The sequence below is a fragment of the Poecilia latipinna genome, unplaced genomic scaffold (assembly GCF_001443285.1).
Source record: "Poecilia latipinna isolate Pla-1442-1.1 unplaced genomic scaffold, P_latipinna-1.0 Scaffold560, whole genome shotgun sequence".
Taxonomy (NCBI): domain Eukaryota; kingdom Metazoa; phylum Chordata; class Actinopteri; order Cyprinodontiformes; family Poeciliidae; genus Poecilia; species Poecilia latipinna.
In genome coordinates, this window is record NW_015113176.1 from 266,162 (window position 1) to 288,601 (window position 22,440).

Below are 22,440 nucleotides of genomic sequence, written 5' to 3' on the forward strand. Positions count from 1 at the left end.
AGAGCAGTAATTAAGCTGGAATTGTACAAAAAAATACACATTTTGCACTTAATAGATACATCAGTAAATATGTTCTACCCAGAACTCAAGTGGCAGTTTTCCAAATTCTGTTCAGGAAAATAATAAAAAGTGTTATATAACATTTTAGGCAATAAAATGTTTTTCTTATTTAAAACAGGAATTGAATATGTATTTGAATATTTAGTGTAAAAGGCTACAGTGGCTAAATGAAAATCTGCAGAATGTGACTTTATTTTAGAATAATGGATTATTGAAGTAACCAATTGTTGCAGGTTTAATCAGGTTGTTAGCGGGATTCCGGAGAAGCTGACATAACGCAGGTAAATCAGCCATTTGATTCAGGTGTGTTGCACCAGGGACGCATCTAATAGCTTAAGGGCCCGGATTTGAGGAACACAGGTATAAGGTATTTGAGACATTTATGGATCTTTGGATCATCCACATAGAGAAAAAAATTATGTTCGCCTTATTTTGCGTAAAAATATGTAAACACTTTTTCACCGTGTTGGAGTTACGTAACCACAGACTCCGGACACCAGGGGCGCCATAACATCACTAGAGGCGCCCAATATAAACTAGAAGGAACGAAGCGAAGTCTAAATACTCGAAAGTCTTTTCGGAATACTGGACATTTAATGAACATTTAAGGAATTTGTTTACCGAGCTGTTAAAGGTGAGTAATTTAAGGCCAATTACGTAAGTGTTTTACGTTGTAATTTCAGCATAAATACGAAGTTATTGTCAAGCTAGTAGAAGTAGGCCGCAGAGCCTCGGAGTTTCCTAACTGAAACGTACCGGAATGGTAGGGAGGGACGCTCATGGTGTAATGCTTTGTTTTTCCAAAGTTAGAAAACTCGCTATTTATCTAAAATAAATTGTTCGTGTTTTTCTTTTTATGAATGCAACTTCAGTTTAATCAGCATGTAGTTTTCTAACACAGCCGTTACAAAGATTAGTGCGTAAATAGACAGCTTGACTGCACCGTTTAAATGTACATTTATTTAAAAAAAATCTTCTTGTTTTTTGCTTTTTAATCTTCCCTTAATATGTGTGTAGAAATAATAAAATGCTATCGGAGCTTATGGGAGACTTTGTTTTGACTCACTGAGGTCTGTTGAGATCGAGTGGGCGGGAGGGGAGCGGGACAAGTCCGGGCAAATCCGTCCAACACGTGAGGTTCGGACCAAAAACGGCCCAAAACATTCTGTTCTTTCTGGACCGGCACACAAAAACATGAGCCCACACTCATCCATGCAAGTCTGGGTGCTTCTGCTTTTTATTACCCATTTCATTAACATTAATCAGTTATATTGACACATTGTAAACAACTAGAAACAGAATGAAATACACAGAAAAATACGATTATTTTATGACGCATAACAATTTGGCACAAAAATATGCCAAATTTCTACCTAAATTATTAATCCAACCAAATTTAGTGAAACTAAAACTTAAACACAGTTTTATTTAAACGACTGGATCTCAAATTGCAGCATTAAGTTTATTACAAAAACATAAATATCAGAGTAAATATTTAAAATATTTTCAATCAAATCACAAAATCTTTTGAAACAAATTTTAGGCAATTTAAAAGTTAGATTTTTTTTCCCTCAAACATTTGAACAAAAATGTGACAATAAGTAAGAAAGTTGTGTGGATATTTTTCTGTAAATATCAATAATGAGCAAATATGATCAAAGTTACAAATATTTGCTAAAAAATAAGAAATACCTTTAACTTTTAGGGGTTTTTATGTTTAAAGAAAATTATATGTAAAAAAAATCTAAACAGTTTGTACATTTGAAATATAAATAAAACTTTAGGTAAACTTAATAAAACTAATAAACTTTTGTTTTTATATATTAATTTAAGAAATATTAGTGAAAATACTATCATGTGAAAAATATACATTTACTTTTTAAAAATGTTTTTTTTAGTTTAACAACAATCTATTTCTCCCTTTTTGTCAGGGTAAGTTTAAATAAGATATTATAATTTAAGTTTCTTTACATGTTCTTAGAATTTAATATTGGACACCAAATTATAAAAGTAACTAAGGAAATATTCCCCATTTCCATTTTTTAATTTCTACTAAAACCTGTTTTAGATATTATATAAATGAGGGAAATTATTTAAAGTCACAGTTTGAGTTGGAAAAAGATGGTTAAAATTTATTATTTTAAGTTCTGATGAGACATTTTTAAATGTGGCAGACAATTCAAATTTACTGGAATAATCTGGATTTTATTATTATTTCAAGGGTTTCAAATTTTTAAGTATTTATTTCAATACAGAAAGAAACTAGGTGCTAAAAGACTTAAGAAAAGTTTGTGTTAAATTTATACATTTTTTAAACTAAGGACTGTAGGATTTTATATACTAATAATGGTAATATTCTGTTATTTTAGTGTCGTTAAACTGCATTTATGTTTGAAAACCAGAAAACGAGGTAAATCAGGTTCTTGTCTTCTTGACGTTTTTGTGATTTATTGAATTTTAAAACTCATTTTTTGCTATTTACATTTTGTGTTTCTGGTTAAATTATTAAAACCGTTTTATTGCCCAACACTGGAGGAAAATCAACCAGCCAACATGTCCAGACATAAACGTTTTATTCATTTTCAAGAGACAGAGCACAGGTGTCAAACTCAAGGCCCGGGGGCCAAATCTGGCCCGCCGCAGCTCTTCATGTGTTCTGTCTAACTTAGTGTTACGAAATCACAAAAACAATCGAGAAATTCTGGAGGAGCTGATCAGTGTAAAAAGATGTTCAATATTATTTAATGTTAATTAGAACTAATTGAATGCAGAAACAAATATATTAACCGTTTATTGGGATAATTTTGACTTTCCTGAGATCAGACGTGGGTAGTAACTAGTTACATTTACTTAGTAACTTTTTTGAAAAAAATTAGCTTTAGTATTTTTACCACAAAAACTCACCAGGCTCAGACTCACTCCTGCAGTTTCTGTTAAGTTTCATGAGTTATTTATTGATAAACATTTCCTTTTGCCTGATTTTATTTTTATTATTTTTTGTCATTTTGGTCCTTAAAAAAAATTCCACTTAACTTTATATTTTGATCCATCTGATGATGTAATTTTTAAATAATAAATTATTGATAATTTGATTAGTTACTAAGTACTTGAGTAAACTTTTTACCAAACAAGTAAAAATATGTTAAAATATTTTTACTCATACTTCAGGGTTATTTTAGGGGAAAAATGATAAATCCGTGAAAAAAAAACAAAAAAAAGGAAGTGATGCGTTTGTTTTTTTTTTGGACGAATGAGACGTTTTTGATGTTCTGCCAGCTGTTTATGGAGGAACTACTTCCTGTTCCTGACTGACTTGTTCACACATTGGTTACTGGTTACCAGCTGGTTGTCATGGCGACCTAACTAGGGAGAGCTGAGTCATAGTGGACTAGTCCTGGCATGTCTGCAGCAGCAGCTGATTGAATCAGCTGCTGGGTTTCTGCTGCTGAGTCAGCGCTGCAGGGCCGCTGATAGGCCCGGTTCAGGCGGGGCGGCCCGGTTCAGGCAGGGCCGGCCCAGACAGCCGGTCTAGTCCCAACATGTCTGAGTGGGAGCATAAGAGGTGCCGGTTCTGTTGGCACCACTCACTGCACTTTATCTGCTCTGCTTTGCACAGGATGGGCTGCTGAGGGCAAATCTTCTATAAACTCAGGTAAAAATGATCATTTCTACTCATTTTCTGCTTCATCTGGAGTGAAACTGTTTTACAAAAATTATTTTCAGGATTTCTAATCTTATTGTGACGGTTTGAAGTGAATAAATGATCTGAATAGTTTGATTTTAAGGACTGGACGTGTCTGGAATCTGTTTATTAATTTGGATGTAGATGTTCCTGTCATGATAAACCATAATATTGTTTTGAAACTATTTTCAAGTAATAAAATGGTAAAATAATGCAAGAATATATTCAGAAAATTTTAAAGTCAACTGGAAGACATTTTAAATATCTAAAATAAACTAATTAATTATGAACAACATTATCCTTCAAACTGAAAACTTTTATCATCCAGTTTTTGCTAGAAAGAGAAATTTAGTTTAAATTTTTTATGCAGTTAATTGATTTATTGATTTTTGCTTAAATGTTGTAGCTAAAAGATTCAGCAGAATTTTTTAAACAAACTATTTTTATAATCTATAATTAATCAGACAAAATTCATCAATTTTTTTATTGTACCTCTTAATTTTTTATACAATATTAGAAATGCATTAAAAGATGCAAATAAATTTTATTCCCAACATGGAATAAAAACATTTAGTAACTATTTGTAGCAAATGATCTGCAGCTAAAAAATGCAACAAAAATAAATCAACACTTTCTGCTCAACCTATCAATACAGTGAAGATCTGATAATCAATCGATTAATAGTTGGATGCAGAAGCTGTTAAGAGTTTATTTACAGAATTTGAACCAGGTGAAGCTAAAACTGTTAAACTGTAATCGATTGATCGTGATTAATCAATTACAGCCATGTTTAGTTTTTTGTGTTCAGGAAAACATTTTGTTAAGTTAAAAATGTTTGTTGTTTTGGAATAATCGCCTGTTTGTCTGAAATATTTTCCACTTTGGCTCTGAAATGCAAACTAAGGAAAAATTTCAAATTTTTTTAAACATTTGTTTCTCTCTACACTAACAAACCGAGGTTGTTGTATTTAGTTACATTTAACTAAGTCAGTCCAGCTGCTCAGTTGTGCTTTTATTTAACGTATTAATTGTGTTATAAACTGATCACAGATCTTATTAATTTTCAGGTTTCTGGTTTAATCCGTCCAGTTTGGGTCAAACTGAGCAGAACCTCAGTAATAACTCACTTTGTTTATGTTTGTGCGCCGCAGCAACCGGCATCACCATGTCAGCTGACGGGGAGTTCACCAATGAAAACAAGCTGGTGAGCGCTGCTGCCGTTGAAACCGCCACTTCCTGGTTTTACTGCGTGACTCACTTCCTGTTTGTGTTCAGGTGAGACCGAAGGTGGAGTTCGGCTCTCTGCTGCAACACGCCGGAGCCACCAAAGACGTTTTCACCATAAAGGAGGTAGAGAACGTCCTCGGTGTGAAACTTCTTACCATCTTTAAAAGAGGGTCAAAGTAAAAATCTTGGAAGGATCGTCTGCATTTAGTCGGATATGTGAGGGTTTAGTCTTCCCGTTGTTATGACGACCAAAGGCTTTTTTTTTTCTCCACAGTTTAATTTCTGTGCCAGAGAATGAGTTGGTTTTCTTTAAAATCTTGATATTTGTAGCATGAAACTGTAGTTTCGTCCAAAGATGGTGGGTTTTCTGTAATGCTGCGTTCTGATTGGCCGTTCTGTCCAGGTCATGTTCTACCTGGGTCAGTACATCATGCAGAGGCAGCTGTACGACCAGAACCAGCAGCACATCGTCCACTGCGCTCAGGACGCTCTGGGCCGGGTTCTGGGCGTTGACAGCTTCTCCGTGAAGGAACCAAGGTGAGTCCGAGTCTCCTCCGGTTCTGGTTCTGGTTCTGGTTCCGGTTCTGGTTCCTCCGCCATGTTGGAACTGAAACGTGTTTCTGTTTCAGGGTTTTGTTTGCAATGATCACCAAGAACCTGGAGGCTGTGAAGAACCAAGGTCGGCCGACTTCCTGTCTTTACACACTTCAGTTTGTAACGAAATTAAACTAATTAGGGTCATAATAAATGTTACAGATTATTTTCTCAGATTAAATCTACAAGTTGGAAGGAGAATTCACTGAAATCAGAGAGAAATAAAACATTTTAGGAAAGAAATTTGATCCAATTGGAAAATAAAATGTGTGTAATGTAAATGATCTGTTGTACAACCTGTCAGGTTTTACAGTGAACACATTAAATATTAGACATTTTATTAGATTGAAATGTTAAATGTGAATAAACTGAGAAAACTTGTTTCTTCACAGATTCAGCAACGGATTTGAGTGAAGCTCACAGCAGCCAGACGGACAGACGGACGGAGGTGAGACGAGTCGTTACAATGTCATCAATATTCGTATTGATGTATCAAAACTCAGGTTTTTTTTTTACAGTTTTTCATATCTAAATGTATATTTTAATTTTAAAAGGATTGAAATAATCTGATTGTGATGAATGGAGTATTGAAATGAACTAATTTAGATTTTATTAAATATTTTTTTAGCTGCAGATGCATCACTAAAAGAATGATTTTAATGTGTTTAAGGCAATAAAATGTAAAGAAATAAATTTAATTTATCTCTAATATTGTTTAAAAGGCTGAACTGGTTTAATAATAAATATGGAGAATCTGCCAGTTTTTTTTTTTTTTTTAAGTTTTTCCCTGGAGGCAAAAATTACTAAGATTAGTCTACTGTCTTTTTTTTTTCATTTTATTTTTTTTTTTTAGTTTAGTTTTGTTTTTTTTTACATGCTCAATAAAAAAAACAATTAGATAAAATCTGTAGATCATTCAAAACATAAAAAGGCTTCCAAATGTCACCTTAACAATTAGTCACATTTTTTAGTTAATTGTTTTCTGGTTTATTGGCCAAATTTTTAAATTATTTTTGACTTGTGATCAGGGGCCAAATGACATCATTTCAAGGGCCACAAATGGCCCCTGAACCACACCTTGAACACCCCTGATGTGAATCAAACTAGAATTTAACAGAAATTTTATCTAAATTCGGTCATGTTTGCTGCTAAAAAGGAAAAACAATATTAAAATTTAATATTGGAGACTTTTAATCCAACTTTCAAATGTTTTAATCAAATAAACTCATAAATAAAACATTCAGTGATAAATTAAAAGTTTTAGTTTGGTCCTGTAAAAGATGATGATCCTCCATTTTTGTCTAAAATGTTGTTTTACTAACCATTTAATTACCTTCTGCTCATAATTTAATGCATTGAAAATGTTTATTTTTATCTATTTGTTTTTTTTTAATTCTCCAAACTAAACCTGAGTTTGATGTTTTGCGTTTCAGGGAGCCGAGAGTTCATCTTCATCTACAGACCAGAGGAGGAGGAGGAGACGGAGCAACTCAGGTGAGTTTCTGCTGATTGAAACCGACCAATCAGCATGCACCTGGCATAAACCCCGCCCTCCTCTCAGGTCCGTCCCGCAGCACAGAGGGAGAGGAAGAGGAGCAGCAGTCGGAGGACGAAGAGTCGGACGACAGCAGGAAGCGGCGGCGCTCGGACAGCTACTCGCTGACGTTCGACGGCAGCCTGTCCTGGTGTGTGATTGGAGGGCTGGGAAGTGGGCGGGACAACCGCGGCAGCCAGTCGTCCGACTCCCACAGCGTCCGGTCCGGGAGGTCGGAGGTCACGATCGCGGCGTCCGACTCCGACAGCGACAACTTCAGCGTGGAGTTCGAGGTGGAGTCGGTCGACTCGGACGACTACAACGAGGACGACGCGTCGCTGTCCGCCGACGACCAGGTGAGACGAAACCACAAACAATCAATTATAGATCATCTAAAACGGAAATTATTATTGAGCCAAAATGGTTTTTATTCTGGTGGCAAAACAAACTGAATGTTAACTTTTTCTTTATTCATCGATTTCCTCCTCAGGTTTATGAAGTCACCATCTTCGAGGCGGAAGACGACGACTCGTTTGACGACGACACGGAGATCACAGAAGCTGTGAGTAGAAACGTGTTAGCATTAGCGTTAGCTTTCACGCTAGCCTCTCTTCATTCAGTTTCGTGGGTTTCTCTCTCAGGATTACTGGCGCTGCTCCAAGTGTGACGAGCTGAACCCGCCGCTACCCAGAAACTGTTTTCGCTGCTGGACGCTGCGACACGATTGGCTGCCGGAGGCGTCCGCCGACCCCAAAGCCCTCCCCATGAAGCCCACCGACCAATCAGCTGCCAAAGAAACTCCAGGTGGGTTCTAGTGTGTTTGTTCATTTCAATCAAACTTTGTTTAGGCAACAAAACAAAAAAGATGTTTTTGTTGGAGGCTAAAGCTAATGGCTAGTCTGAATTAAAACTACGAAACTTTTAGTAGCAAACGATGCATCTGCAGCTAAAACCTGCTCAGCTGAACATCGATGAAGAGCTGATTATGTTTTATATTAACAGATTAATAATGGAATACATAAAGATGATTAATAGGAGAATTTGAACCAGGTGAAGCTGAAACTGCAACTTGAGTTTTGGGCAGAAAATATTAAGACTTTTTTAAAATCTAAGATTCAAAATGTAAATAATTCTTGTGCAGTTTGGTTTAATTTCTGCTCTGAATTTGTTCTTTCAGCATAAATGCCTTTGAGTGTATGCTTCCATTTATAACTAAAGTTCAGTCCTTTCTGCTTTAACAAACAGTGCAAAGGTGTTTATTTTTTATAACAGATTAATAATTGGATCCAAAAAGTGCTTAGGAGAGCTTTTTTTTTTTTTGTTCAGAATTCTGTGCAGAAATATGAAGCTTTTTAGTTTTTATCTTAAACGTTAAATTCATATATGTTTTAATTACCGCTCTGTTGCTGTTCCAGCTGTAACTCCCTGTGCGTCTCCGGCAGGTTCGGATGTGGAGGACAACGACGGCGTCGACGTTCCTGATGGAAAAAGAGCGAAAACTCCTCTGAACTCCCAGAATTGGTCCGACTGCTCCGCCCCAAACTCCCAGAATGCCCTCTGCTCTTCCCAGCCTTCCTCCTCCTCTTCCTCCCAGGAGAAGCTCTGGGCGCCCGAGTCCCAGCCATCGTCGTCGGGCGACTCCCAGGACCCGGTGCCGGACCTGGAGCGCAGCGTGTCGGCCGAGTCCCGGCTGCCGGACTCGTGTCTGGACCCGTGTCTCATCTGCCAGTCCCGACCCAAAAACGGCTGCATCGTCCACGGGCGCACTGGACACCTCATGTCCTGCTACGTCTGCGCCAGGAAGCTGAAGAGGAGGAACAAGCTGTGCCCCGTCTGCAGGATGCCCATCCAGTCCGTCGTCCTCACCTACCTCAGCTGAGAACGACCTCCAGCTGACCTCCGTCTGTCTACCTCCACATTATTAATAATAAACAATAAAACATACAGCTGCAGCAGTTCCTTAATACATTAATTACTTAAATTATACCACTAAATATAAGATTCTGTAAATCTGAAATTATAAAATGTTACCAAATTACTTGAAGTTTGAAATATCAGTTGCCATAATGCTGTGTGAAGGTTTTTTTTAAACCAGTGGTTAAAGTTGAAGTTTAAGCTAAAGGGAAATTATTTCAACTTATTTTTTAAAGCATAAATTTTTCCTCTTTTATCCAGAAATAAAATCGATAGTTCTTATTTTGTAAAACTATTTTTTGCACGTTTATTTCTTCCAGAAATGTTCATCTATTAGAAATATTACATCTGTTATTTATTTATTTAAAACACTTTAAGAGCGTTTAAATAAAGAGGTGGGTTAAGATTTCTAATGTTTGTTTGTTTTTACTGAATAAACTTTTAATTCTCATTTGTTTGAGCTGAGAAATTATTTAAAGTTGGAAACTTCAGTTCCCATAATGCTGTGCGAAAGTTGAGAAAAAAAAAATCAGCAGATAAAAACTTTCAAAGTATTTAAAATCTGAAGGTTAAACTAAAAGGAAATTATTTTGACTATAATCTATGAAACGTTTATTTTTGTTCAGCTTTAACCCGGAAATAAAGTAAAAGTTTCACAAATAATTTATAAGTGGATGCTTTTTATTTTATGAAACTCTTTTGCATGTTTATTTATTCCAGAAAATGTTCAACTATTAGAAGTTATACCTCTTATTAATTTAAAACATTTTAAGAACGTTTTAAATAATGAGATTGGTTAAGATTTCTAATGTTTCCTGTTTGGTTTTTATTGAATAAATCTTCTGTTTGAGCTGCCAAATCGGTAAAGTTCGAAATTTCACTTCCCATAATGCTGTGCGAAGGTTTTTTTCTTTTTTTTTTTTTAAATAAACCTGCAAACCAGCGGTTAAAAACTTCGTTTATAAAATACAAAAAATCTCTGCAGGATGTGTTGTATTCATTGACCACAAGGTGGCAGTGTTACATTTCTATAATTAAACCCAAATACAACGCAGTTAAATAAAATTAAATCCAGTTAAAAACTATTTTGTGTTTTATCATAAAAAGGAAAAATCTGTTTCTTTTCCCTCAAATAGAGGTGAAATTATTATTTTGTAGACAAACTCGATTATCTAAAAACTAGATTTTGCTGCTTAACTAAGAATTAAATCCCTAACCTTTGATGTTTATTAGAGATGAACTGACCCGAAATTATGAACTCACCTCTGATCAGAACCGGTCCGGTCCGGTTCCGGTCTGCAGATCATTTCTGTTAAAAAAGAAAGCACAGCAGAATTGGGATCATCACATTCTTGTTTAGGCTGCTACTATTAAATAGACTTTTATTGTTGTTCTCTTTTTTTAACATAATTTTTAGCCTAAAGAAATATTTATTATAAAAATAATATTTAAATAAGTTTCAGGTACAGTCATTTATTTATTTTTTTTTATTGTTATTTCTATGATTCTGTTGAACCACATTTAAAAAGTAACGTATGATTTTCATTGATTGATTTAAAAATAAATTTGAAAATTGAATGCTAGTGACAAAATTTCAAAGCTAAATATACTGCTCAAAAAAATAAAGGGAACATTTCACTTTAATTTTGTGTGTGGCTCCAAATCCAGGCCTCCATTGGTTAATAAATTTGATTCCCATTGATGATTTTTGTGTGATTTTGTTGTCAGCACATTCAACTTTGTACAGAACAAAGTATTCAATGAGAATATTTCATTCATTCAGATCTAGGATGTGTTATTTGAATGTTCCCTTTATTTTTTTGTGCAGTGTATTTCGTTAGCAAGCTAGCTCGGAGATAAAATATTTAGCGAACATTCGCTTGCCGATAACCGGAAGTGGTCTCACAAAATAAAAACAGGAACTTGCTAACTTTTAAACTCCGTTGGTGAGACTGATGGGTTTGTTTGTTTTTTAGCGAACATTAACCGTTTTAATGGTAATACAAAAGTTTAACTAATGTATACACAGTATATGACTGAATAAGTTCACCCCACTTTTATATTCTAATTAATCCGGTTATCCGATTAATTAGAATATTAGCCTTCCGATGGGTGTCAGCGGTTTCCCCCGTGATCGTCTAAGCAACAATATTATATTTCTGTCTTAAAATTACATTTAATGGGTCTAATTTTAATATTGTAGCCGAGAAATTGATTTTATTTTTTTTTAATCCAAATTAACAAACTAACGTTTGAAACAGATCACTCTGGGTGATGAGTTTCTCTTTCATTAAATTCCTTAAAAATATATAAACTCTAAATTCACAGACTATTAAAGGAGAAACTAACGTAAATAGACAATTGAAAAACTTACCTGTGTTTCCGGTTTGTGGATGTACAATATGGCGGCTTGTTGAGGTCAATGGGAAACACCTGTGGAGGCTCAGAATTGCTCTGGTCCGCTTTAGAGAGGAGAAACCCTCTAAAGGGTTAGAGGGTTTAAACGTCACAAAGGAGCTGAAAACTGTTAAAACATGCGGATAAAAATATAAATGTTTAACCAAAAACTGTTTGTTCCCATCTCTTGCACTTTGGTCCAAGTTCTAGTAAAGCGTCCAGCTGGTATTAATTTCACTTTCCAAAATAGACATAAAAATTACAAAAGTCTATTAATTTTAGCCAAAATTCTGCTGGACGATAGTCAAAAGATTTCAACTTGGAAAGTTTGAGGTTCTTCCAAACCGTGACCTGACAATCCAATATGGCTGCTGCAGACATATCATCTGTATGGAAGCACATTTCTTTAGGATTTAATCTATAAAACACAGAAAAGTAAGAGCAACATTCAGCTGGAACCCAGTAAATTCATTTTAAGAGCATTGAACATAAAAACATGTTACAAATGAAACAAGACGCCTTTCTTTCATTTGTATAAAGATACTTTATTGGATATTTGGACTTCCTAGATCTGGATTTTTTCCCCACTTCAACAGAAGAGTAACAGATTTGGGCTTCAGTTCAGTTCAGACCCGTTCTGGTAACATCTAGTCCCATTCGAGTCCATTTCAAAGTCTAAAGCTTGGTCCATCCAAGCCATTCCTGCTGTCGCCTCACAACCGTAACCAACGGCAACGCTGGCTTTAAAGTCCGTTGCTGGATCAGGCTTCAGGACGAAGAAACATTTGGACTTTTCAGGTGCGCCTTAATGTTCGTCAGCATATTCTAACACAGAAACACAAAGACCCTCGACTCGGTTCCTGCAGACGATCAGAACATTTGGCAGCAAAGTTCACATTTCAGTTTCTGTTTCTGCCTGAAACAAACTGGAGTTGATCATAATCGTGTCAGGACAAGAAATTAAAGGGACAATTTCACAATTTCTGTCGCCTAGAAACTAAAAATCCTCTGTGAGAAGGCGGTGCAAACCGACGGATCGGGTCAGTTGTACGACAAGTACCGGGGATGCTGTTTCGAAATCTGAAAAATGGCCTCCAGTCGGATTACAAACATGTTTCAGAGGATTGACAATAACTATTTTTGTCCAAATTTAGTTTTTCTGAACGCAAATCACGAGTAGTTCAGGATCAATTTGTTTGGTTCTTCTAAACATCCAACATTTAATTGTCTATTTTTTGATCCAATCCAAACATTTCTGTCAGAAAAAAACAACTGCTAGCATAAAACATTTTGTCTCATCCTCAATGTTTAGCGCCCTCTGCTGTTCAGTTAGTGCCAAGTCTTGACTTAAACAGCTGAAACATTCAGTTCTGTGATCCGGTTCTGGTCGGTTTGTTCCTTTCAGATCCACTTCAACTCTTTAAGGCACTCGCTGGTGGCAAAGAGAAGGCAGACAGAAGCAAGCGTCGGCAGAGACGGACAAATTGTTCATCCACGAAGGCTGCAAAATGTTTCAAACATGAAAACACGAAAGCAAGAGTTCGTCCGGACGTTTCATCAACGACACAGCCGCCAAGTTTCACATTTTTTTAATCGTAAAAGTACCGAAAATCCTTTTAGTCTCAAACATGTCCTAGATTCAGAGCATTTGGCACCAAAGTGGCTTCAGTGAAAGTTTGAGAAAAGCTGTGATGGTTTACAGATTTGATACGATGTTTAATATAAAAAACATTTCTGAATTTACGTCATGATGTGTGTAACAAGTTCGACTCATAAAATTTTGCGTATTTTCATTTATACTATGGAAATTTGAGCTGAAATAAAAGCAGATTTCATGATTAATATAATTGTCACGTTCAGTGGGCGGAGCCTGATCAGACCACTGCTGCTGTCCAATCAGAGCAGGCTGGGTGTTTCAGGGGCGGGGCTTAAACCAACCAGGGTCATCATTCATTTTCTGTTTGTTTTATGAATTTACTGAAAATTACTGAAACTGACCAACTTTTCCACAAACTAGCTCTCAGTCTTTGAGATTTTTAGCGCAAAATATATAAAGTATTTTATACGGAACCGTAAAAATGAACTATAAATGGGTGAATTAATAAATAAATTGAAAACAATGATTAGGCAAGTCAAGATTCATCTGATTTAAAAAAACAAAAACAAAGCAGTACCTTTTTTAGTTGGTTGTGCAATAATTCAGAAGGGAACTATAAGTTGTAAGCAGCACTCCCAGTGGTGGGAAGGCGTGACTACAACTGAAATATTTCATTTTTTAAACATTTTCTTCACAAATGTGAATCTAGTTTATCTCTAAGCTAGCTGAATTTGTTTATGTCGCATGATTTTTAAATGATATAATACGTAACTTACTTTACTTTTCAGATTTTCTGGACTTTGGTGCATTTTTAAAAGATATTTTTTAACTAACTTCCTGAACATGAAAGAAATGCAGCCGTTGGTTTCTGGTGTCCCAGAAGCAGAAACTCAGGATACAAACAGAAAACATAAAATAAATCTAAAGAAAGTCGCTGATGTTTCGAACATCTGGACCCGCCGGGCCTCCGTACCGTCCAGCAGAAAGAGCTGGAAAACGATCCTGGAGCAGCTGAAGGTCCGATCAAAACGTCCCAAAAAACAAAATCTTCTGTCACTTCACTTGGATTTTCTTCAACTTTTGGTGAATTTCAAAAAGATGTTTTCTTTTTGCTTATTTGTTGTTGGGCGCTGAAATTGGTCTCTTCTGGCTCTGCTAGCGACTCTCATTTAGATGAGTCCGTACGCTCACAATAGAAAAGAAGCCCCGCCCCCTTGGTGAGGTCAGAGGTCAGTGACTTTGTTCTCCAGGGCGGCGGCGACCTGCTGCAGGCGGAGTGTCAGCTGCCTGTTCTGGGCGGCTGGGTCCTCGTCCAGAGACTGGATGATCTGAGGAACAAAACAACATTTTTCATTTTATGTTTATCAAAAATTGACGAAAAGAACCTCAGAGTTACATTTATTCCTAAAAAAACTAAAAACAAATTAAAATCTTTATAGAAAATATTGTTTTTCAAACATACTGACCTAAATATTATTTTCATCTTGAATTAAATTTAAATATACGTGCATATTTCAAATAATTTTCTTGCGTATTTGAATGAAAATCAGATCAACACATTTTTAACCTTAATACAAGTTAAAGTTAACTCACTAAATGCAAAAAAAAAAAAATCATAATCTTCATTTAAAGAATGCTAATGACTCGTTGCAAAGTGATTGTGCAAATGTAGTAAAATAAAAAACTAAAAGTCATAATTTAGTATCAATGTTGAATTTAATTTCCACCGTTTTCTGTCCGAGTTTCAGGTTTTCTGTGTGATGAAAACATTTGGAGAGGATTCCTCACCAGGTCGAAGTACTTGCTGGCGTACTGGTAGAGCTGATGTAAGGCCACCTGGGTGTTCAGCTTGTCTGTGTGTTGCTGCAAGAACAAGAGCAGCACATTTATTATGCAGCACAAAACAACAAAGTTGAGACAGAAAAAATTACCTAAAAATTAGTAAATTAAACACTTCAGTATCTTCTGTTGTTCAGCTGGAAACACCTGTAGAGGGCGCTCTAGCTACAAATCTCTCCTCATCTATAACTACAGTTCCTTTTTCAAGTATTCGAACCCTTTATTTTTTCCTAACATGCTAACGCTACAAACAAGCTTCAGTTTTATGCAACACTATGAAGAGAAACAAAAAAACTTTGATCTGTAGATAAATAAGCATGAAACATCTATTTATTCACCCCCTTTCCACTGATAAATTCCGGAGACTAGTTTGGAGGTTCACCCCAAATGTATGGTCTAGTCAAAGTCCATCCAAATGAGAATCTCTCAGGATTAAAAAATTGATGCCCACAGATTCTCCTGATCTAATCTGACAAAACCCAGAAGACTTGGAGGTTCTACCAAGTACTGACTCGGGAAGGCTACAAAAACAAAGGCATGCCGCACTTTTCAGATTTTTATCTGTAACGTAATGTGAAATGATTAACATTTTATTACTTTTGTGGGTCGCTCTGTTACTCATAACCTCCCAGAACCAACCGGTCCAGCTGGTTCTGACCCAGAATCTCTGGTTCTGGAGGGTTTTTGCAGACAGGTAAAGCGGTTCCTACCCGGGACACCTCGGCCAGGTGTGTGTTCATGTCCTGGTCGCTGACTGGAACCATCTGCCTGATGCCTCTGTAGTAACTGAGGGAAACAAACAAACTCGTTCATGCAGGAATCAACCGGGTCAGAACAACAGTCGGTGTTGTGAACTCACTCGTCAACCATCTTCTTATAGGTGGAAATCTCTTTTGCGTAGAGCAGCTTGTTGCTCGGAGACTCCTGCAGACAGAAACAAACACGCTGATCTCTGGCAGTAACTGGCTAAACTCCTCAGCTGGTCTCTGGCGTCCCTCAGGGCTGATTAATCCATCTCCTTCTTTTTCTCTCTTTCTCTCCCAGAAACGTTTTCAAAATTTGGCTTTTATTTCAATCATCCCTTCTGTGAGTTGAATGACAGAGTATTAGGGAAGGATATGAGAATTTTACTTTAACTATGAGAATATAGTCATTATGTTAGCAGAATAACACGCAGTTTACCAAAAACTGTCGCAAAATTATAAGAAATCACTTGAAAATAGATTCAGTCGTTATTTTCCTTAGCCTACCTCTAATACTCCATCGAAAAAATGTGATTAATCACTTCAATTGATTTATATATAGCTGCTGTTCATTTTCAGCCACTATGAGATTTTTATTAGTTAATCGCTATAAGAATAAAAAAAACAAACATCTCAACTCAAAGAATGTAGACAGAAAACAAACAAACTTTCTAGTTTTGTTACCATTAATCCATCACAGTTTGTTCACATTTTTAAATGACTCCAGTTTGACCCAGAAGAAGCGTAAAGTCGAACTGACTCTGCTGAGCTTGTGCTCCGTCTTGGTGCAGGCGTCCATGAAGGTCTGGCCGATGACGTGCAGCGACGCGTCCACCACCTCCGTCACGTGAACGTCCAAGATGAACTGCGGGTTCCTCAGGATGTTCACCCAGAACCGCATCGGCAGGCTGGAGGAAACACCCAGGAGGTACAAGTTGGGTAGTTTCTTTCAGAGACACGCCTGGTCTTTGGCGGCCATCTTGGCGTTGGAATCTGGTTTCTATTAATTCATTTAAATGTATTTATTTTGATCAATATTCTGCGGTTTGAGTCAGCGTACCTGTTGGTCTTCCAGATGTGCAGCGTCTCCTCGTCCACGTTGTCGTGTCTCTCCGCCTGTTCGTCCAAAAAGTCAAAGAAGTATTTGACGGCCGGAGGGACGGCAGCGGTGGTGCAAAGGACGCTGCGGAAGAAATTATCCACAAACTGCTGCAAGGTGCCCTGCAACACAACAAGAACAAGAATAGCTAGAAAAAGTTTCTGTTCTTTACAAAACAGCCAAGAACCCAATGGAGGAGGGGAGACATGTCTGCAGACACTCCATGAGTGTTTTAAAGACAATTGTTATAAACGCTCTGCATCGACCCTTTGTTTCCTCAGAGCAGAGACTCATGGCTGCGTTTTGATGCATGATTCGTTTTTGTAGAGAGAAATACAGCATTTTGTTTGACAAATGAGCATTCTGTCATTGAAACACATTATAAATCTGAAAATGGCCAAAACTCAAATCATGATTTTAGAAAAACTTTAAGAGATATGAAAAGGTTGAATCATCTGAAGACAGCTTGATGCCTGGTGGCTTGTTCAGAAGTTGAAAGGAGTTTCTAAGTTGAAGCAGGCAGACATTGTAAGCTGTCAAAGAGGGTCAAAACGATTTTGCTGAATTTTGTGGAATCCAAAAAATCTTGATGCATGGGCTGCAATTTGCATAAAACTTTAAATATTTCAAAATTTATAAAAACGTAAGTTACCAAAATACATAGCAGGAATATCCAGAAGAAGCTCAACATTTTGATGTGCATATATGAAGGAACAGCTAAGCACAGCAAAGTGTTCATATGATAATAAGAGGTTTAGCTTAGCTTAATGCTAAAGTCGTGTCAGTGAAGCGAGTTTAAAGTGGATGTTCACCTTGACGGAGAGCAGCCGGGTCAGGTAGATCTCTGTGATGGCTTTGGTCATGGCCTTGTCCTTCATGCTGCCTCGCTTCGACTTCACCTCGTCGATCTCGTCCGTCGGCCTCACCAGGTGGAACGTGTTGTCGTCCTCCAGCAGCGCGTTTTCTGCAGCCGACATCATAAAATCACCTTCAGGTTGAGGCTACAAGATGGCTACTGAACAACAGACCAGTGGGTGGCTGGGAAAAAACTGAACAAATGTTACGGAACACGGCTGGGGTTGCTAGGTAACGGGACTGGGCTCGGCGGGGGTTGCTNGGTAACGGGACTGGGCTCGGCTGGGGTTGCTAGGTAACAGGACTGGGGTCGGCTGGGGTTGCTAGGTAACGGGACTGGACTCAGCTGGAGTTGCTGGAATGTGAATTAACAATTGGGAGGTTTTTGAGACGCCTCACCAAAAAACACAAATTTATTGCCAAAAGTCGTCTGGATGTTAAGTTTTAATTAGGAGTTGAGACCCAAATGGAAGTTCCCCCTTTTAATATATTTTTAATATTCAAGGATTTATGTGTTTTAACAAAGATAGAAATTAAAGTTAGCCCTGCTGTCATATGATTTATGATTGAATTAATCTCTGAAGGCATTTTCTGCATCACATTAACCTCCTCTGGTTTATTACATTCCATTTATAAACTTCTCTCTTCTGGGATGGTGAGATTATTCTAAAACTAATTAGAAGATGTAGTTATTCCAGTTAATAAATAAAAAATAAAAAAATAAACGACTCCTTGGAGAGAATTATAAGGTTAGTTATTATTGTTATTGTGGTGAACTTTTAATCAAAAATGCTGAGGAAAAACTTTTAATGTTGTTTTGCTTATGCAGACATGAAAAAGTCAATTTAAAGTTAAACTAATTATTTAGGTCTTTAACTAGTTTTGTTGGCAAATGTTTGATTAGTGGATAAACAAACACAAAACAGGCGACTTTACGATTTTTTCAGCCTAATTTTAACATCTCTGATCACTTTTTCCATCCATTATCCAGAACAACTTAACAGCGCGGTAAACGAGCGTAAACACTAGAAAATGCTGCAGTTAAACGTCCCAGACGTGGAATAAAAACGAGGAGACGTACTCTCATCGTGGCTGTCCTGGTGCTGGTGGAACGACTGCGTGTGCAAAACTTTGGACAGAACCAACGTGGCGTTGTCCCGAACCTGCAAAAATAAAAAATAAAAATCTGTTCAAACAGAGAGAAAAGTGTTTAACTAAGCTACAGAGTTATTAGAGGTAAAATCTGCCTGTGAATTAATTATCCTCCTTAAATGTCAGGAGAGCCTGGACAGCAGGAGTGATTTAGTTTCTGTTGGTTTTGCAGCGGCGTGCAGACGATTCTCGAGTGGCTCGACATTTTCCTGCTCTTCAGCTTTCGGTTGTTTGGGTGAAAAAGTAAAGGTCTCTGCTGAAACAAAGCTGATTAAAAGCATCAGGAAGGAGTGGCAGCATCATGAGTCTGCTCTGGTTCAGTACGCCAGAAGATGAGATGGAGACACGTCAGAGGAAAACCTGAAAACCTAAACTCATGGTGAGGCTGACCTTTGACCCCTCACGTCAAGGTTAAGCTGGCACTAATGGACAAATATTTTTACTTCAATCTGTTAAAAAGTGCAGCTGGTAAACAGGAGATTAACCTACACTAAGAAAGATTTAGCAACGGCACATTCTACGGAGTGCAGCTACAGTCAAAAGTCAACAGAAATAATTTTGGTTATTTAGCCAGAACTAAGAGGAAAAATGGGTTTCGTATTATTCAATCATTTATAAATTTACAAATATCTAATTTAAAACCCAATTCAACCAGAATGGGCTGAACTCGCATTGTAATGGGCCAGCGTGTTGAGCCGCTTCCAGCGCCCCTCTGTCTGCGACGTCAGGTCCATGTCGGACAGGATCTGACCCGTGGAGCCGGGACGCCACTCTGTGGACAAACAAGGAATTACAAGGAGAATTACAAGGATTTCAGAGATAAAATACGTTTGACTGGCTCTAATTTATCTCCATTAATTTACCAGGCAGTCAGTAGTTTCTGTTACAAATCTGCACAAAACTTTGTCAATATTTGTTTCCATTGACCATAAAATTATAGAAACTGCAATTATGAAAATAAATTTGCTAAACATGACAATTAAAAACAACGTGAATGTTTTATGCTGAGATGAGCTGGTTGTTCAGCTGTGTCAAAATCACAGAACTACAACGGAAACACTCGTCACATAAGGCGAGTCACATGATCAATAACCGGATGTTTCTACTGGAGGAAACGAAGAAGAAGACAACAGGAAGTAAAAGGAGGATGATGATTTTTAATGATTTATCATGTTAACAAACTGAAATACGTGATTTTAATCGTGTTTCTTATTTAATGGAAACACAGCAAATGTGAAATTACGGTAGTTCCTTTCGAATGAATTCCCAGACCATGAATGAACAGATTTCACAACTCTGAACGAACGAACAGGTTCCCACACTAAGAACGAACAGGTTGCTGACTTAGGGCCATGCTAAGAAATTAAAAAAATAAAATTATAATTTTATGACTTTATTCTTGTAATTTTTTAGTTTTAATTTTTGTTAGCATGTCTCACCCAACGCGACGCCTTCTGCTTTTGGTCTCTGTGAATACGGCAGGTTCCTGTACACCTGATCAATGATCTTCTCCTTCACCTGCAGGAAACAGAAAACAAAACAAAACACAACCTGTAAGCGCGAACGCAGAAACAAAAACACATCAGACAGCAGGCGGTGGATTCCTCTGCCTTCATGTGGAAACAGAAACTCACCTGGGTGATGGTGTCGCAGTTTAGCACCTTGACAGGCGTCACGTCTGGTCCCTCGCCGTGAACCAGCACCTGCAGAGTCTGACAGACACACACACACCTGTCACCTTCATCCCAAATACACAGCGCAGGTTTCCGTCTGCGCTGCGTCTCCTGGTTTCTGTTTTTCCTGATGTCAGGAGGAAGTTCATTCGGCTAAAACATTTACTTCCACGGTTCATTTCGGCGTCATTAAACCGACTTCTAACTTCCAAAAAGTAAATTTTTTCCTCCTGTCTTTGTTTAAATGCTAAAGCCGTCAGAAAGCAGACTGACCAGTGCGGCGTACTCGACGTCGTCTCCCAGCAGCCCCGTGTCGTTCAGCGTGTATTTGGCTTTCTTCAGCCTGGCGTCCACCGGACCTTTCTCCACCTGGTGCTTCAAGGCCTTGTACAGTTTGTACAACGGCTCCCCGGCCGAATCCTGAGACACCAAAGATATGATTCTGTATATATAAATATATTCACTAATCAGCTGGAATAATGAAGCGTTTCCAGAAAAGATTCCTTTTCTGTCGTCTTTAAGGTCGGAGTTTGACCCCAGACTGAATTTTTAACACTATAAAGTATGAAATAGAAAATATCTGCTGCAGTTTCTTTATTAATAATTTTAAATAAACCAGAAAAATACGAGGTCATAATTTCAAGTTTTAAAGATATATTTATGTAATTTAAAGACATGATCATGAAATTAAAGCAAAGCCTCCTTGGAGAAACTGTTACCACCTCATAATTATGACTGTAAATAACGAGTTTATATCTCAAAATTAATATTTTGTATCTCAAACTAATGACTTTGAAAGCCAAAATTATGACTTTCAAGTTGAAATTATGAATTTCTATCTCAAAATAGCGATTTTAGATAGAAAAATTATAACTCATAAAATTTTAAAATTCTCATAATTTTTACTTTGTATTTGAAAATTATAAATGTTTTCTCAAATTTATGACTTGTAACATCAAAATTATGACTTTTTTTCATAATTGTGACATTGAGAGTTAAAGTAATGACCTTGTATTTAAAAATTATGACCTTAACTTCATAATTTTGACTGACTATGATTTTAAAACTCCCTTTGGGCTTTCATTTTGTCTTTCATGGCAGGAATGGGCTTCCATATTTTACAGCACAGGTTCATAATTCAAATATCAACCAAAATATGTTGAAATTTACCAGCAAATAAAACAAATCATCAATTATAATATTTATTTTCATAGGAGAATACTGAATAACAGAGTAGAGAAAAGCCTGTTACCCTGAGGAACTGGTACAGGCAGATGGACATCCAGTTGCAGAGCATCCTCTCCACCACCGTCTCCGACCTGCAGCAGCAACGGAAACATGAGATCCACAGAAACACCAGGAGGAATCATCTTCATCACTTCACAGCTGCAAGGAGGCTTTCACTTTTCACTGCTGCACAATCACAAAGCTGTCAGCTTCGCAGCAGGAAGTCAGACAGCCTGATTACTTCCACGCTTCAGAGCAACGCCGCAGCGAAGCCGGCAGACTTCCTCTGCAGTCGCAATCATCAATTCACAGCAAATAAAACGGCTCAGAGTTTCTGCAGGGAATCCAAACAACATCTGCAAATATAAACAGAGCTGTGGACCAACTAGTTACACTTACTTCAGTTACTTTTCTGAAACAAAAAGTACTTTTAGAGTTAGAGCTGAGCAGGAACTGACAGCCAGAAAAGAAACATGGCCGCCGTTTCCCACCAGTAATCTTTGGAGTTGTTTATTTATTTTTTCATAGAAGCAGTTAAATTAACAATACTAAGGTGGCTTGTGGACAAAATGGCGTCTTGAATAGAACATCTGAGCATCAGATTGTTATCAAACGTTTTGGTCCAGAGCTCGGTGGTAACTGGTTATATTAACTCAACTATATTTATTTGAGTAACTTTTTTGAAAAATGTAACTTTCAGGAGTATTTTTACTACGTTACACTTTTTACTTTTACTTGAGTGATTTTATTATGAAGTATTTCTACTTTTACTTGATTAAGATTTCTGGATTTTTTTACCCACTGAATGAAAAACAAACATGTTTTAACCAAAAATTCACCAGACTCC

The 22,440-nt window shown here is 37.1% G+C and overlaps 2 protein-coding genes across 5 annotated transcripts in view; one reads left to right on the top strand and one right to left on the bottom strand.

The window, feature by feature from the left end:
• Positions 1 to 366: 366 nt before the first annotated feature.
• mdm2 (MDM2 proto-oncogene) lies at positions 367 to 9,462 on the top strand. Of its 3 annotated transcripts, none has more exons than XM_015041657.1 (12): positions 367 to 427; positions 3,677 to 3,712; positions 4,894 to 4,946; positions 5,018 to 5,092; positions 5,373 to 5,506; positions 5,599 to 5,648; positions 5,956 to 6,011; positions 6,997 to 7,057; positions 7,125 to 7,453; positions 7,588 to 7,659; positions 7,718 to 7,901; positions 8,540 to 9,462. In XM_015041657.1, the coding sequence occupies exons 3-12, from the start codon at positions 4,908 to 4,910 to the stop codon at positions 8,974 to 8,976; spliced, it is 1,437 nt and encodes a 478-aa protein (XP_014897143.1). In that variant the 5' UTR covers positions 367 to 427; positions 3,677 to 3,712; positions 4,894 to 4,907; the 3' UTR covers positions 8,977 to 9,462. The 3 variants fall into 3 exon arrangements, with proteins under 3 accessions (XP_014897143.1, XP_014897142.1, XP_014897144.1); XM_015041656.1 differs by lacking the exon at positions 367 to 427 and adding an exon at positions 523 to 694; XM_015041658.1 differs by lacking the exon at positions 367 to 427 and adding an exon at positions 528 to 694 and having other exon boundaries at positions 7,739 to 7,901.
• Positions 9,463 to 11,932: 2,470 nt separating this feature from the next.
• LOC106953105 (plexin-B2-like) overlaps positions 11,933 to 22,440 on the bottom strand; it is a 141,752-nt gene continuing 131,244 nt past the window's right edge. For both annotated transcript variants that reach the window (XM_015041660.1, XM_015041659.1), the window contains exons 32-44: positions 21,619 to 21,685; positions 20,640 to 20,786; positions 20,328 to 20,405; positions 20,133 to 20,211; positions 19,365 to 19,465; positions 18,623 to 18,704; positions 17,499 to 17,650; positions 16,648 to 16,808; positions 16,348 to 16,495; positions 15,704 to 15,768; positions 15,555 to 15,630; positions 14,794 to 14,868; positions 11,933 to 14,333 (exon numbers count right to left, since the gene is read on the bottom strand). In XM_015041660.1, coding sequence (XP_014897146.1) covers positions 14,229 to 14,333; positions 14,794 to 14,868; positions 15,555 to 15,630; positions 15,704 to 15,768; positions 16,348 to 16,495; positions 16,648 to 16,808; positions 17,499 to 17,650; positions 18,623 to 18,704; positions 19,365 to 19,465; positions 20,133 to 20,211; positions 20,328 to 20,405; positions 20,640 to 20,786; positions 21,619 to 21,685 — 1,336 coding nt within the window. In that variant the 3' untranslated portion in view covers positions 11,933 to 14,228. The remainder of the gene's footprint in view (positions 14,334 to 14,793; positions 14,869 to 15,554; positions 15,631 to 15,703; positions 15,769 to 16,347; positions 16,496 to 16,647; positions 16,809 to 17,498; positions 17,651 to 18,622; positions 18,705 to 19,364; positions 19,466 to 20,132; positions 20,212 to 20,327; positions 20,406 to 20,639; positions 20,787 to 21,618; positions 21,686 to 22,440) is intronic.